General features: G+C 44.8%; 2 protein-coding genes across 4 annotated transcripts; one reads left to right on the forward strand and one right to left on the reverse strand.

Moving 5' to 3' along the window:
- Positions 1 to 677: 677 nt before the first annotated feature.
- Positions 678 to 10594, forward strand: LOC148379799 (E3 ubiquitin-protein ligase RNF19A-like). Its single transcript, XM_088365812.1, has 10 exons — positions 678 to 836; positions 4255 to 4985; positions 6106 to 6314; positions 6487 to 6631; positions 6801 to 6963; positions 7051 to 7165; positions 7248 to 7406; positions 7501 to 7720; positions 7920 to 8063; positions 9035 to 10594. Exons 2-10 carry the CDS (start codon positions 4393 to 4395, stop codon positions 9558 to 9560), a joined length of 2274 nt encoding a protein of 757 aa, XP_088221938.1. The 5' UTR covers positions 678 to 836; positions 4255 to 4392; the 3' UTR covers positions 9561 to 10594.
- spag1a (sperm associated antigen 1a) lies at positions 8589 to 13518 on the reverse strand. Of its 3 annotated transcripts, XM_088365837.1 has the most exons (9): positions 13371 to 13518; positions 12662 to 13146; positions 12466 to 12565; positions 12247 to 12399; positions 12011 to 12168; positions 11594 to 11735; positions 11351 to 11477; positions 11093 to 11231; positions 8589 to 10898 (listed from the first exon to the last, which is right to left on the reverse strand). In XM_088365837.1, the coding sequence occupies exons 2-8, from the start codon at positions 12960 to 12962 to the stop codon at positions 11097 to 11099; spliced, it is 1116 nt and encodes a 371-aa protein (XP_088221963.1). In that variant the 5' UTR covers positions 12963 to 13146; positions 13371 to 13518; the 3' UTR covers positions 8589 to 10898; positions 11093 to 11096. The 3 variants fall into 3 exon arrangements, with proteins under 3 accessions (XP_088221963.1, XP_088221961.1, XP_088221962.1); XM_088365835.1 differs by having other exon boundaries at positions 12662 to 13468; XM_088365836.1 differs by lacking the exon at positions 8589 to 10898 and having other exon boundaries at positions 11099 to 11283; positions 12662 to 13468.
- Positions 13519 to 13598: the final 80 nt, after the last annotated feature.

Below are 13598 nucleotides of genomic sequence, written 5' to 3' on the forward strand. Positions count from 1 at the left end.
TGAACTCATTTTGAACTACCTTCCTTTCATTTTTGTCCAGCGCTTTGGAATTACGTCATTATCCATTCGTTTTAACGTTCAAACTCAAACTGTTAAGGCAATGCTTCACAAATAAACCAAATCCGGATTTGGCACAAAATTAAGTGAATTCAGTTTAGCATGAAAAGAAAGCATTAGAATTAAATATTTGCTTTCACGACAGTTGTTACCTTTTTAAAATGTTGTACCATGAATTTTTGAGGATTAAAATACATTGCACAAAGTAAGCATAGTTAATTACTTTCATACATAAGAGAAAAATGAAATACATGTTTGTCTGTTATTTTAATCTAGGGAACACAGAAAAATAACATTTAAACAGTTTTATATACAATTAAGTGGGTTTATATTTTGAACATGTAAGCTTTCATTTATTGTTGCTTATTTCTTTTGTACAACTATGCACTTTACAATTAAACGTTTTCTTTTACATTTAATAAGGTTCCCACTTTGAATTAATTATGATATAATCATAATACATTTATATTGTTTTAAGGTTAAATGCACCGTTTTAAAATTAATACACCTGATTTACGGTGGTTTGTTTTATATTCCATTTCACGGACAATAAGCGTCTTATTTAACAGCGTTCTTACCTCAACATTTTATTGTGAAATTCAACATTTCAACCGGATGTCCGTGCCTTCCACTTTCACAATTGTGCAGCTTGATGACGGACTCACCCACTACCTTGGTCGTCTACTGCAAAGGCAACTTTTTTCCACCCCTATAAACGATCTGCACGCGGGAGTGCATTGTCAGCTCAAAGAACAATCATTCCACCGACAAACTCGACGGTAAGTTTGCTCGAAAAGACGCGGAACTTCGGGATCTTTTTTTAATCGCCTCAACTTCCTTCATGTTCAGAGGCGACGGAGAGCTAGTCGCTTAGCATGTAAACACTTCTTCCTTTTGAGGCTAAGCACGACAGATCGCGTCAGTTGAAAGTTTCCTTGATTTCTATGTGCACTTGAAATGCTTCAAATCGAAACACTTAACCGTAGTGCATGTGGAAAACGAATTAAAAGCAGATCGGTGGCAACTCCTTTTTTGAACGGTTATTAAAGTTGGGCGCTGGGAGCTAAGCTAAGCGAGCGCTATCGGGGTAACAACGGTTACCCATGCAAAATATCAACAATTTTGTGTTTTTGTTTATGTTTAGAAAATATCCCCTTCCACGAGCAAACCTTGTTTTGTAAGCGTGCGTCATCCTTTTACCGTCACTAACTATTTGCAATGGGTATTTTATGCGTCAGTATCGTAAAAAATCGTAGTTTCTGATTTATGCGTGCATATTTTCTAAGAAAATGCGTGTAGACAATCAACCAATCCGCGGAGTTTATTAGGAGCACATCATTTTGATTGTCGTCGATATTGCTTACCACATAGATGAACTACAGGATTAATTTATTTTTAGTGGTGAAGTATTTATGTAATAAAAATTGTAAATCTAAATCAACGTCATTTCGAATGTTGCTTCTGTGACTCTACTTTTATTTTTCCTTCACTGCTTTCATTTTCTGTTGTTTACGTCACATGAATGCGAAGTAGAATAATTATACAGTTAATGTCCAAAACCGACCCGACTGGAACTGTAGCTATGCTTCCGGGAAGATCACAAGATAATAAAGATTTGTTGCGCTTTGCAAAAAATAGTCGGTTTTATATAGTACCGTAGTACTGACTAGTACGCCATCGTGTAATTTGCATGCATTTCATACATTTGATGAGCTATGGAAAAACAGCTTGATACTTTATGACAATTTCCTTGCTACAGCAATTTCCAATTTTGCAAGAGTAAAATCTGAATTCAATAAAAAAATAATAATCTTGAACATTATCTTTTTTGTACAATACCCACAAGCAGGGCCCAAATTTGATTTGTTTTTGCATCAAGGGCTAACTTTCAGATACTGAGTGAAGACTTTATATTTAGCAATAACAGAGTCAAAATGATCTCCAATTTTTTTTATGATGGGCTGTCAGCAATGCTTTCATCATAAAGATAAGGCGTCAATTGCAGGGCACAGTCCTTCCTTATTTACTTTGGGACTTTTTTTTATTGCTCACCCTTAATGAGTCCTCTTGTCACACTCACACTGAGGTGGTGTGAAATTGCTTACCCCCTTTTAAGGGGGTATATTGCGGGGGTCTACCCTTGGCAAAGACAACTACCGTGATCGTAACTTGAGAGCCGAGTCTCTGTGGTTTTTACAGCCACTGCATGACCTTTTTTCCCCAGCCAAACATCTTTGTACGGTCACGTTCTTGCTCGGCCTTGTCCCAAACTAAACGAAGCCACCGGGAATTAAATAAGTTCTGTGGTCATTAGCGTGAGTCCCAAGTAATACTGCATCTGAACATACTGCAATATTTTTTACTGTACCGTCAGAATCTAATAATGGCGCAAGTAAAGAGGGGAAATTGCTAACTTTATCAATTTAATGTTTTTATTTTGAGCAGTGAAGGGGAGGGAAATGGCCGCGTTTACAGGAAGTGTGAAAAGGGATAACTGGCATTTTTGCAAAATGTCAACAAAAGAATCTCAGTGCCCGCCTGTGGTAAGCTTGTCATATTTTGGCTGACAGATGAGCGAGCTCTAAATAGCGATGCAGCCTTCACCCGACCAACACGGCCTTGGCTAACAATAGCTTTCTTCCCACTGTGTAAAATGACGGGACGCCTGCTTGCTACTTTCTCGTCCGTGAGAAAGCTAAAACAATTACAGTAATACTACGCGTTATAAAAAGCGACGCTGCCGCCAGTAGGCTCGCACATTGTCGCTCTCAGGAAGTCTGCCCTTTGACTGGAATGTCACCGGACGCCAGCGTACGTGATGTCCACTCAGAATCTCCCCATTCCCAGATTGTCATTGTGCAAGGGGCTACTTTGAAGCCCAACGGCACAAAATGGCAGGAAGATTACGTCATCCCCATTCCCCACTGAGGTTTGGCTGAGACGAAGAACCGGTTGAACCTTCGAAAAGTGTTAAATAAGTTTCAAAACGCCAACTGAAGTAGATAAGAAAAACATCTTATATTAATTCCTGCTTTGTTTAATTGCCATACACCTTTCGGAGAGCGCGACCTCATTTCACTTCATTATACATTTTATGAGTAAAATGACGTGCACCAACGGCGTAATCACGTTTGAAGGAAAACACAAGGCTTAGCGACACAGTGTGTGTGTTTAGTGTTAAAGTAAAGTCACGGCTGGTATTTGGGTTACCGCGCCTCTGTTTGCTTTGGCTGCAGAAACCAGGAAGCAGTGAGAATATTCCTATGATAGCAAATGTAATCGATTTTAAATAAAGAAGGATATTAAACAAAAAACTAGAATGTTCCATTGCTTGGTGTTTTGGCACCAATAATTGTTGCCTATCAAAGTTTTACTACCCCGGCCTTTGTTTAGCTCTTTGCCAGGTTCCTGGCCAAAACTTTCCATTATCAGTGACTTTAGGCCTTATTGCATGTTTGAATCATTTTCAGTGCATGACTAACTGGTAGCTGACGCAAAGAGCAGGCATTGGTTAAAAGTGGTCGGCGTCCCTGCAGTTAACGTCCTGCCCCTAAGGCCCTGTTTTCAGTAACTGGGACATCAGCCCAGTGTGCGTTGTGCATGTCGTGCGTGTGCGCACTGATAATGCACTTTTTTCCCCCTCAAATTGTGACGACACCGAGATGGAAAGTCCCGCTCACTTTCTCTGCAGGCTTTTCCAGCTGCGTTTTACCTTATGATTGTCAGTGTGGCTGAAACATTGTTTTCGTTCAATTTGTTTGCTAAACAATGACTGTTTCCATGCAGATGACTTTGCGAAATCTAATTCCTGTTGGTTGATGAATCACGCAAACCAAGAACGTTTTTTTTTTCGTGCAAGACCATTGAATTGACACAGCATTTAAGTTGTTTACGATCCTGTTTGGTTAGTCTAATTTAAAAAAATCATGTCATTAAACTAATTAGCAACATGTTTAAATGTCAGTGTAAACATACAGTCAAATAAGCTGTCTTCTTATTAACAATATTGAATTATTTGTCAAAAACGGAGGGGAATGATCCATGAATGAATATGAAAGCCAGCACTATGATATGCAAACGTTGACTGCACAAAATAAAGTCTACTGACTGAAGCAAAGATTGAGCCCCCATCCCCACAAAAATATGTCAAATGTTTGATGATTAAGCCTTGTGATATTTTCTTTCTTCCCCTCTCAGGTTATCCCATCACACACGCCTTCCCGGCCATCATGGCTTCGTTTACATGAGTCCCAGGCTTCCCTAACATCACGTCTCCCCCGCCCCTCCCATCCATTACCAACACAGTGGGTGTGTCCCATGTGGTGATCTCTGGTCATGATGAGCATCCTGCACCAGCAACATCATGGGAGCACCGGCTCGGAGCGCGAGCTCAACTCGGCCGCCTCCTCTGTCAGCCTGCCTTCCGTCAGGAAGACCCCCAAGAAACGCCGCCTTTCCCTTCAGGCGCTCTTTGGCCGGCGGCGGCGGTCTGACCGCGACGCCAAGCGCAAGTCCAGGGCGCCGCTGGACCCGCCCGGTCTCGTCAGCGTGGACAGCGTCCCGCCAGAAGCCGACAGGACGTCGGCGCACTCCGTCCAGGGGGTGCCGTCGACATCCTCGGCGGCAGGCACCTCGGAGATGCTGGAGTGCCCACTGTGCCTGCTGCGGCACACGCGCGACCGCTTCCCCGAAATCATGACCTGCCACCACCGCTCGTGCGCCGACTGCCTGCGCCAGTACCTGCGCATCGAGATCTCCGAGTCGCGCGTCAACATCTGTTGCCCCGAGTGTTCGGAGCGCTTCAACCCGCATGACATCGCCATGATCTTGGCCGACCGCGCGCTCATGGAGAAGTACGAGGAGTTCATGCTGCGCCGGTGGCTGGTGGCCGAGCCTGACTGCCGCTGGTGCCCAGCTCCTGACTGCGGGTAAGACTAACTGAACGCACACGACTTTCTGACAAATGAGAACATCAGAGGTGGAAGAGCAGTATGTCCACACAGCTGTTGGTGCGTGGGTTGTGAGTGTCAGGTGTTAAACTTCACACTCTTCCCAGCATACAAGCAAATGAATGCTTTTTTGTCTGTGAGCAGCCCAGGGTAACCCCAGCTTCTGTTAGACAATTTCGTATTGTTTTCTATCTGGGATTGTTAGCATCACAACATCAAGCCTTTGTAGTTTCCACGGCGATGCTTTTGAAACAAATGCCCCCATAGTCCGTGTCAAGCCAAGACATTCTCTCTAATGGGTGAGTACTGAGCTACATGCTATCTCAAGGAGCCATACAGAGGAAAACAATTTATAACAATATCAAGTTGTATAGAGTCAGTACACGCTCTTTCCCAATTACTCACAACTAAACATTAGCTCAAATGGCGGATGTTTGTCTTCCAGTGTCTTCCACTGGTCATGCACGCAAGGGTATTGTCTGTTTGCATCGGGCACAGAGTCCACAGACTGACCTGCTGGTTTTGGAATTTAGCCCAACATAAAATGGATTGCAGGGTGCCATCGCGTCCTGCACAGTTCTTATGAGATCACCTCGCTGCTTAGTGTCGTTATCGCAACAAGCCCGTACTGCCATTCACTGTATATTCCTGTAGCTACACGTCTGTTGAAGCTGCTCGCAGACTCCAGTGTTGACACTTCACACTGAGACTTTACACTTTTTATGTACTTGCAAACGGTGTGGCTCTCTCCATGATTACCATATATGGTAGTAATATAAGTAGAAGATTCATCACGTTACAATTTCAGACAAGCATAATTTTACCTAAATGTACCAAAAAACTATTTTTAGGTAATTCTTTTAAAGTAATTTTTATGGGAGCATTTTTGTAAGTTTACAAGAAAATTGTTGTATCACCATAAACCAAATTTTAAGTCATTTTTCAGACATGGGTAGTTTTTTCAGTGAACGTAACACAGAAGTAGTGTAAACATTACAATGTTTAGATCTTGTACTGCCATCTAGTGTCATACTTATAAAACTGCACCCCTCCCGCTCTTAGCCTTGTCAGCAAGTTTGTTTTCCCCACTTACCCACAGTTACGCTGTCATCGCATTCGGCTGCGCCAGCTGCCCGAAGATCACGTGTGGCCGTGAGGGCTGCGGCACGGAGTTCTGCTACCACTGCAAGCAGCTGTGGCATCCCAACCAGACGTGTGACACGGCGCGGCAGCAGCGGGCGCAGCACTTCCGCTTGCGCAGTTTCCGCTCGTCGTCACTTAGTTACAGCCAGGAGAGTGGCGCTGCAGGTAATGAAATGTAAAACTCACATTAAAGAAGACATTATGACTTTTTGAGTATATCATGTATAATTGACCAGTTATTGAAAAGTAGTTTTTCCCCATTACAAGTCCCCCTTTAATTGCACTCGGTAAAACAACTCATATTTGTGCGCTGGCGATGCTCCTTGACGTCTCCTAGGTGACGACATCAAGCCGTGCCCTCGTTGCGCCGCCTGCATCATCAAGATGAACGACGGCAGCTGCAATCACATGACCTGCGCTGTCTGCGGCTGCGAGTTCTGCTGGCTCTGCATGAAAGAGATCTCTGACCTGCACTATCTCAGGCAAGCTGCTTAAGCCCTCCCTACAGGCACATGAAGGAAATGTAATCACACGGGCCCTGTCTTGCTTCAAGAGCAGAGCCCAACTTTTCCATAAATGAATAGTTTTAATGATAAGTAAACCCCAAGCAATGATACTAAAATATCATTTATTTTGTGCCCCCCCCCCCAGTCCATCTGGTTGTACCTTCTGGGGCAAGAAGCCCTGGAGCAGAAAGAAGAAAATCCTGTGGCAGCTGGGCACCTTAGTTGGGGCGCCCGTAGGCATCGCCCTCATCGCGGGCATCGCCTTCCCCGCGATGATTATCGGCATCCCGGTTTACGTGGGCAGAAAGGTGAGGCCCCAGGTCGTACACGGCCATGTTCTGTTTGGTGGGGGGGGAAAGAGCAAGTTTGTGAACGTTTGTCATCCATTTAATTAGATCCATAATCGCTACGAGGGCAAAGACATCTCCAAGCACAAGAGGAATTTGGTGATTGCTGGCGGCGTGACGCTGTCCGTCATCGTTTCGCCCGCAGTGGCAGCTGTGACTGTCGGTAAGTGACAAATTGCTTCCGCTCGCTTACCACTCCCCAATCAAGGATTAATCTCTCACTTCTGTCAATGATGGGCTTCCAGGCATCGGCGTGCCTATCATGTTGGCGTACGTCTACGGCGTGGTGCCTATCTCGCTTTGCCGAAGCGGCGGCTGCGGTGTGTCGGCAGGTAACGGCAAAGGCGTGCGCATCGAGTTTGACGACGAGAACGACAACTTGGGCGGTGGTGCAGCAGCGACAGGTAACTTTTGGCATGTTGTGAATAAGCTCCTAGTGAAGTATTAAAATTGAATATGTGGACAAAAGTAAAACCGCAAATTTGTTTGTCCCTCCAGACACGACGTCAGTGGCCGAGACGAGGCTGAACAACGCCAGCCTGGGCGACGGGGCTAGCGTGGGCGGCCTGACGGGCCTGAGCCTCAGCGTGAGCGGCAGCCACATGGAGCGCTGCGGCGTCGGTTCGGCCCAGCGTGACAATATGAGCGACAACGCCAGCACCACGGCCCTCGCTGGCACCAGCATAACTGGCAGCCTGTCAGGCAGCTGCTACAACAGGTAGGGGGAGCAATGAAAGTGACAGCCACATGTCAAACATTCAGAACAAATCAACAATATTGAGTGAGGATGAACCTAAAACGCCCTAGACGTTTTACAGGCGAACTTCATTTTGTTTGGTTCAAGTTGGACCCTTTCTGACACCTGACAGATAATTAAAAATGTGAATGAAATACGATACCTTATTTGTGTTTTCCAGGATGGAGGTGCAGGCAGATGTCCAGAAGGAGCGCTGCAGTCTGAGTGGCGAGTCGGCCACCGTCAGTCTTGGCACCATAAGCGACAACGCCAGCACCAAGGCGATGGCGGGCTCCATCCTCAGTGCCTACATGCCTCTGGAAAGGTCAGCGGGGCAAAACGTCCTTATACGGCATACTCTATCACAGTAACCCCTATCTCCCTTATAACTTCATAAGTTTAGTAGTGCTAAAAACGGGTCTTTAAGGCAGTCCGCGTTTTCTTTGGTGTCAGAGGGCCACTTGAGACACTTATAGTCCCAACGGCCATTAAAATGAATGAGGAAAAACATGGTGGGTTTTCCCTCCATTTCCTGAGCACATTGAGTTTGACAGATAGCGAACAGACCCCCTAAAGCGTCAAATGTTGCTGGTTTCAAACAATTTATTACACCCCAGCTGAAATAACCCGTATAACTAAGCGCACAAAGAAAATGGACATAGTTCACACTCAACCAGTTTTATATTAATTCACCGACATAGCTAGCAATGCTAATACACGATAGAAAGCGCCATACATACCTGTAGCCAATTAGCGCGCTACCGACTCCACTTAAACCCCTCAAAATTCATACAAAAACGATACAGGAAGGTACACAGATAAGCTTTTCAACAATACTCACAGGTATATATGCTTTTGGTAAGCTGGAAAAAAAGTTTTATTGTCGAAACTTTACCGCGGTTTTCTTTGCGGCTCTCTTCTTCGGCTTCTCAACGCACTACCAGTTGTATCTCGACGCAAGGGCCCACACTGCCCCTTAGTGGCCAAGTTATGTACAGCATGTATACGGCTCTCAATAACGGGAAATCGCAGAACTCTGTAAATAATGTCATCCCCTGGAATTTCTAATTGCTTAAAGAAGCAATTAAAATTGAGTGGCTCATAAAGCTTAATTTTAGCATGGACACATTGATGAATTCCATGTTACATGAACAGTTCCTCAGCATAACCAAACCACATTCACTTGAGTCATCAACAGTAATTGCAAGCATACTTACTACCTAAGGCACACTGCTGTGAATTAGTGATGCCTTGATATGTGTTTGAAAGTATTTTGTGTTGATGCGTGCGATGCAGAGACAACAGCCTGGAGGTGCAAGCAGACGTGGAGTCCAAAGAGGAGAAGGTGCGACACTGCAGCGTCAGCAGCAGCCTGGATGGCGCTAGCAGCCACCTAAAAGAGGCGTCCTCCTTGGCGGGGGACAAGAAGAGCAAAGGAAAGCTGTGGAAACGCGGTGGAGGCAAAGCGGAGTCCAAAGTGAACCACATACACGGAGACGTGGAGCGCCGCAGCACCATCTCGTCCGAATTGGACTCGCCGTCGCTGAGCGGGAGTCTGCCGTCAGTGGCCGACTCGCACTGCAGCCGCCTGTCAGCGGAGCTCAGCGAGACGGAAGCGCCCAGGGAGGGCGAACCGAGCGACGCGCCGGCTATCATGTCGCTGCCTGAGGTGGAGCACGATCGCCTGGAGCAGCTGCCGCCTCGGAGGAGCCACTCCACCGTCTGCAGCCAGCACCAAACGTCTTCGCCCAGCGAGGTTCTGTACATCACCGAAGACGCTGCCTCCGCCGACACTCGTGACTGCACCTCAACAGACATCTAGGAAAAAAAAACAAAAACCTCGCTCCTCACGAACCGTCTGTCTTAAGTGTCGTTATGGAAAACAGGAAGTGGAATGTCACAGGGTTGGTAGTGAAGGGTGGTAGGAGTCAAAATGGTTTAACCGAAGGTCAACTTGAATGTACATGTGCAAGTAATGTGCTTGCTCTTTAAAAGCAAAGGTGGAGATTTAAAAAACCCACAAAATATCCACCACTGTGCCACCCATTCTTACAGAGAGGGACCATTTAGTAGCACAGTTACGAGTCAATACATTTTTCTTTTTAACATTTATTATTGTATGTGCAGAAGTGCTTTATTATTGCATATTTTCCATTTTTGGGGAAAGTCTTTTTCAAACATCTCAGCCCTGTGTTGGGTCTGAACCTTTTTTTTTTCTTTAAGTTTACATAAATTTGACAAAATTATGTTATCGACAAACTCTATGCAAAAAAAAAATCATGTCACTAAAAAACGTTTCATTGCTTCTCATTTCGCCACAGTTGTAGTTAAGCTGTGTAGCAGTTGTACAACAAATGCTTCATTTGGTCATTTTTAAGTATTTTAACTCGTATTCTCCCTTGAATGTTTCACATTTTATATTGTCACCGTTTTAGCCCCTTTCGCTCACAATTGAATGCAAATACGCTGTTTGTTTGCCCTTCGGTGCCTTTTGGGGAAATCTTTTTTCCCTTTTCATTGTCATCAAAATACCATAAAGGAGCCATATCATGCTACATCAATTTGTCTGGAGCTGTTAAAATGCCGATTCCTCAACAAATACATGCCCAAAGTGGTGTTTTCTAATTAGATTGCCCTTGTGCCAAAATGTAATTATAAATCTTTATATAATTAGCTTTGGAAAGTTTAAAATAGCATGATACAGCTCCTTTAAGTCTCCGAATGCTAACAACAAACGAGGAGTGATGTTTATTTACAGTAACTTTTTTCATTCTGGGAAAGCATATATTTACTCATTTTTGGCTTTGTAATGTGCATCCAAATGCATATCTTTAAAGAATAAAATTCTCAAATCAAGTATTTTTTTTAATTTTGTACAGTTGTGCTATTTACCCAAAGTACATGCAACACATGTACAATTGACGTCATACTCCAAATAATAGAATAAAACTGCATCAAAAACACTTCTGAATTTCCAGGAGTTCCTCAAAGCTAAACTGCAGTCAAACTTGGCATATTGCATCATAACTGATTGAAAACTCAGTTAAGCTAAGGCACACTCATAACACTTTCGTTTTCACTCCACCTTGTGTTGATATCGCTCTGCTCCTTTTTGAGGTTTTCACACTTGACAATCCTCATAAGCATCTCGTCAGCAAATCTGAGGAAAAGAAATGATAAAAAGATCATGTGACATTTGATATAATTTCCTGTTTTCACAAAAAATATAAATCAACAATAGGAAATGAGTAAATACAAAGTAGTGTTTTGTCGCTCTCTTGTGGCATCAACAGGCATTTAGGTTAGCTGGTAGTGTAAAAATGAACCTTGGCAGAGGTAACGTTTGCGTCGTACCCCTCTACGTGTGCACCGTGTCGTCCATGAGGCTCTGTCTGAGCAGGGCGGTGACCTCAAGTAGTTCCTGCTCGGCTTCCCTGACGTTGGGGTCCAGCTGGAGGACCTCCTGCAAGTCACCGCTGGCCGACAGGTAGTCCTGGGTTGTGCGCGGGGGACAAGCGGTGATGAGCCTCGTGAAGGTGCTTTGTCTGTGGTGAATAATTTTAACCACTGAAAGACATTATGTAACACATGTTGCCTTTGCACAGCAATCACCTGCAGACCCTTGTGGGCTAGCGCTCGTCTGTAGAAGGCTTTCTTGTTGGTGGGCTCCAGACGGAGAGCAGAGTCACAGTCCTGCTTGGCCTCCTGGAAGCGGCTCAGCTTCAGAAGACAGATGGCTCTGTGGGAGGAATGTTTCCACACTGTTCAGTCAAAGGAGTACTAATGGGAATTGGCCTTGAAAAAAATAATCTGTTAATTAATATTTAGTATAATTGTGTCATTTTCAAGTTGTACCTGTTCGTGTAGAGGACACATTCGTCCGGTTTTAAGGTGAGGCATTGACTGTACTTATGCAGAGCGTCCTGAAAGTGACCTTTCTTCACCAGCTCGTTGCCTTCATGTTTCAATGCGCTCAAGCGGGATTCTTTTCGCCTGGCTGAGAAAAAAAAAGAAATATGCCCAGTGGAGACGATGATCATGACACACAAATCAGACTTCATATGAGTGAATGGATGGGAGCGGGCAATAATAAGCACAAAAGAGCTGAGTCATGTGACAGATGCACTGCGGGAGGAAACCTGACCTGAATTGTTCCATTACAACAACACTACGTGACTCCTTCTCATCTAAATTATTGATGCCGCACATTTTACACACTGTCTGAATGTCTTAACACACACACAGGAAATGAGAAAGCGCGACAGCACGTACCTTCCTCCTGCAAGGCCCAGGCCGCTCTCGCTTGGGCCTGCTGGACGCTGGCGGGTTTCTCGCGGTGTTCCTGCTGCACCGCCAGCGGCACTGCGGGAATCTGGGGAAGTTTCTCTCGCCACTCGGGCCCGTCCTGCTCGATCAGCATCTTGGTGATCCTGAACAAATGCAATCATTTAATCAAATTTATTTCGAATATTTGAGTCAATTGAAAGCCTCCCACTGGTACTGCTGACCTGTGAACACTGTCATGAGCCGCCTGCACGCCGGTGTCCATCTGCAGGACGGTTTTGTAATCCACGTAGGCCTTGTGGTAGCGCTCCAGTGACTCGTAGGCCATGGCTCTGCGCAGCAGTGCCTTCAGGTAGAACGGCTGCAGCTGCAGGGCCCTGAGAGGATCACACACATCATTGAGGGTCACTGGTCATCGCTCACGCACACACACACAAACATACTTGGTGCAGTCCTCTATGCAGTCGGCGCTGTTGCCGTCCTTTAGGTAGCAGGCGGCTCGGTTGGAGTACAGAATGCACAAGTCTTCCGGGTTGCTGATGCCTGAAGGTAGAACAATTATAAAAGACGATCTTCATTATACAGAAGCTGACTTATAGGTCTTGAGTAAAACCGAAGACATTTTGGCACGTCTGTCACCTGCTTGAGCACATCCGTCAATGGCCTGGCTGTACTTGTCCAGGGCGTCCCCAAACTGTCCATGTTTGAAGAGATAGTTGCCCTCATTCTTGATGCGGGCTAGATTGGGGGGGAGGCCCCCTGCTGGGGCATCTAGATAACTTTCATCCATCACAAGGAGCTGGGGGGCTGGGATCCTCTCGGCGCTTCCATTGATCACCCCTTTGGTTTCGCTCCTGTTCTCTGTGGGCCCCCCTTTTGTCTGATCCGGTCCGGATACTCCTCCTATGCTGCTGGGGGGCTTCTCCTGTACATTCCCCATGGCTGCACCGCCTCTGCAGTGGGTCCTTCCTCTTCCTTTTCCCGAGCTCTCAAAGCCGCAGCAGCTTCATCTGGATGGGAGGTTTCCTTTAGGAAACACCCCCTGCATGACGTACCATCATTGAGGGGGAGGGGCGATGGCTGTGCAATGCAGCATGCAAAGTACGCCTCTCCGTGGGTTCATCCTTGATAAAACAAAACATTTTTTTTAAATATGAACATCACTGTGCAAGTAACTACTGGATAGTGAAAACACTATTTTGAAATAATAAAAAATGTATAAAAAAATTCCCCTTTTGGCAGTTATAAAAAAAGCTATTAAAACATGGTGGCAAAACATCAAAATAAGAAATACAAGTATTTTTTTGCACATACTATACATTATCAAAAGTATTTAGTGTATGTGTACCTAATGCTGTGTCCAGTGCACCCTGTGACGCCATTTTCTTCCTATTAAATATCTCAATTTAGTTTTAAAATACATGCAAATAGTCAAATACATTTAAATTCAAAAATATTTTGAACTTAAATTCCAACTGAATTGGACAATACATGTGTATACTGTCTCATGTGGATTCATTCTTTTACATCTTAACTGTTCATAAATATTGCAGGATTAATGGGAAATATATATGGC

The sequence above is a fragment of the Syngnathus floridae genome, chromosome 21 (genome assembly GCF_059516105.1).
Source record: "Syngnathus floridae isolate MCC-2025c chromosome 21, RoL_Sflo_1.0, whole genome shotgun sequence".
Classification (NCBI taxonomy): domain Eukaryota; kingdom Metazoa; phylum Chordata; class Actinopteri; order Syngnathiformes; family Syngnathidae; genus Syngnathus; species Syngnathus floridae.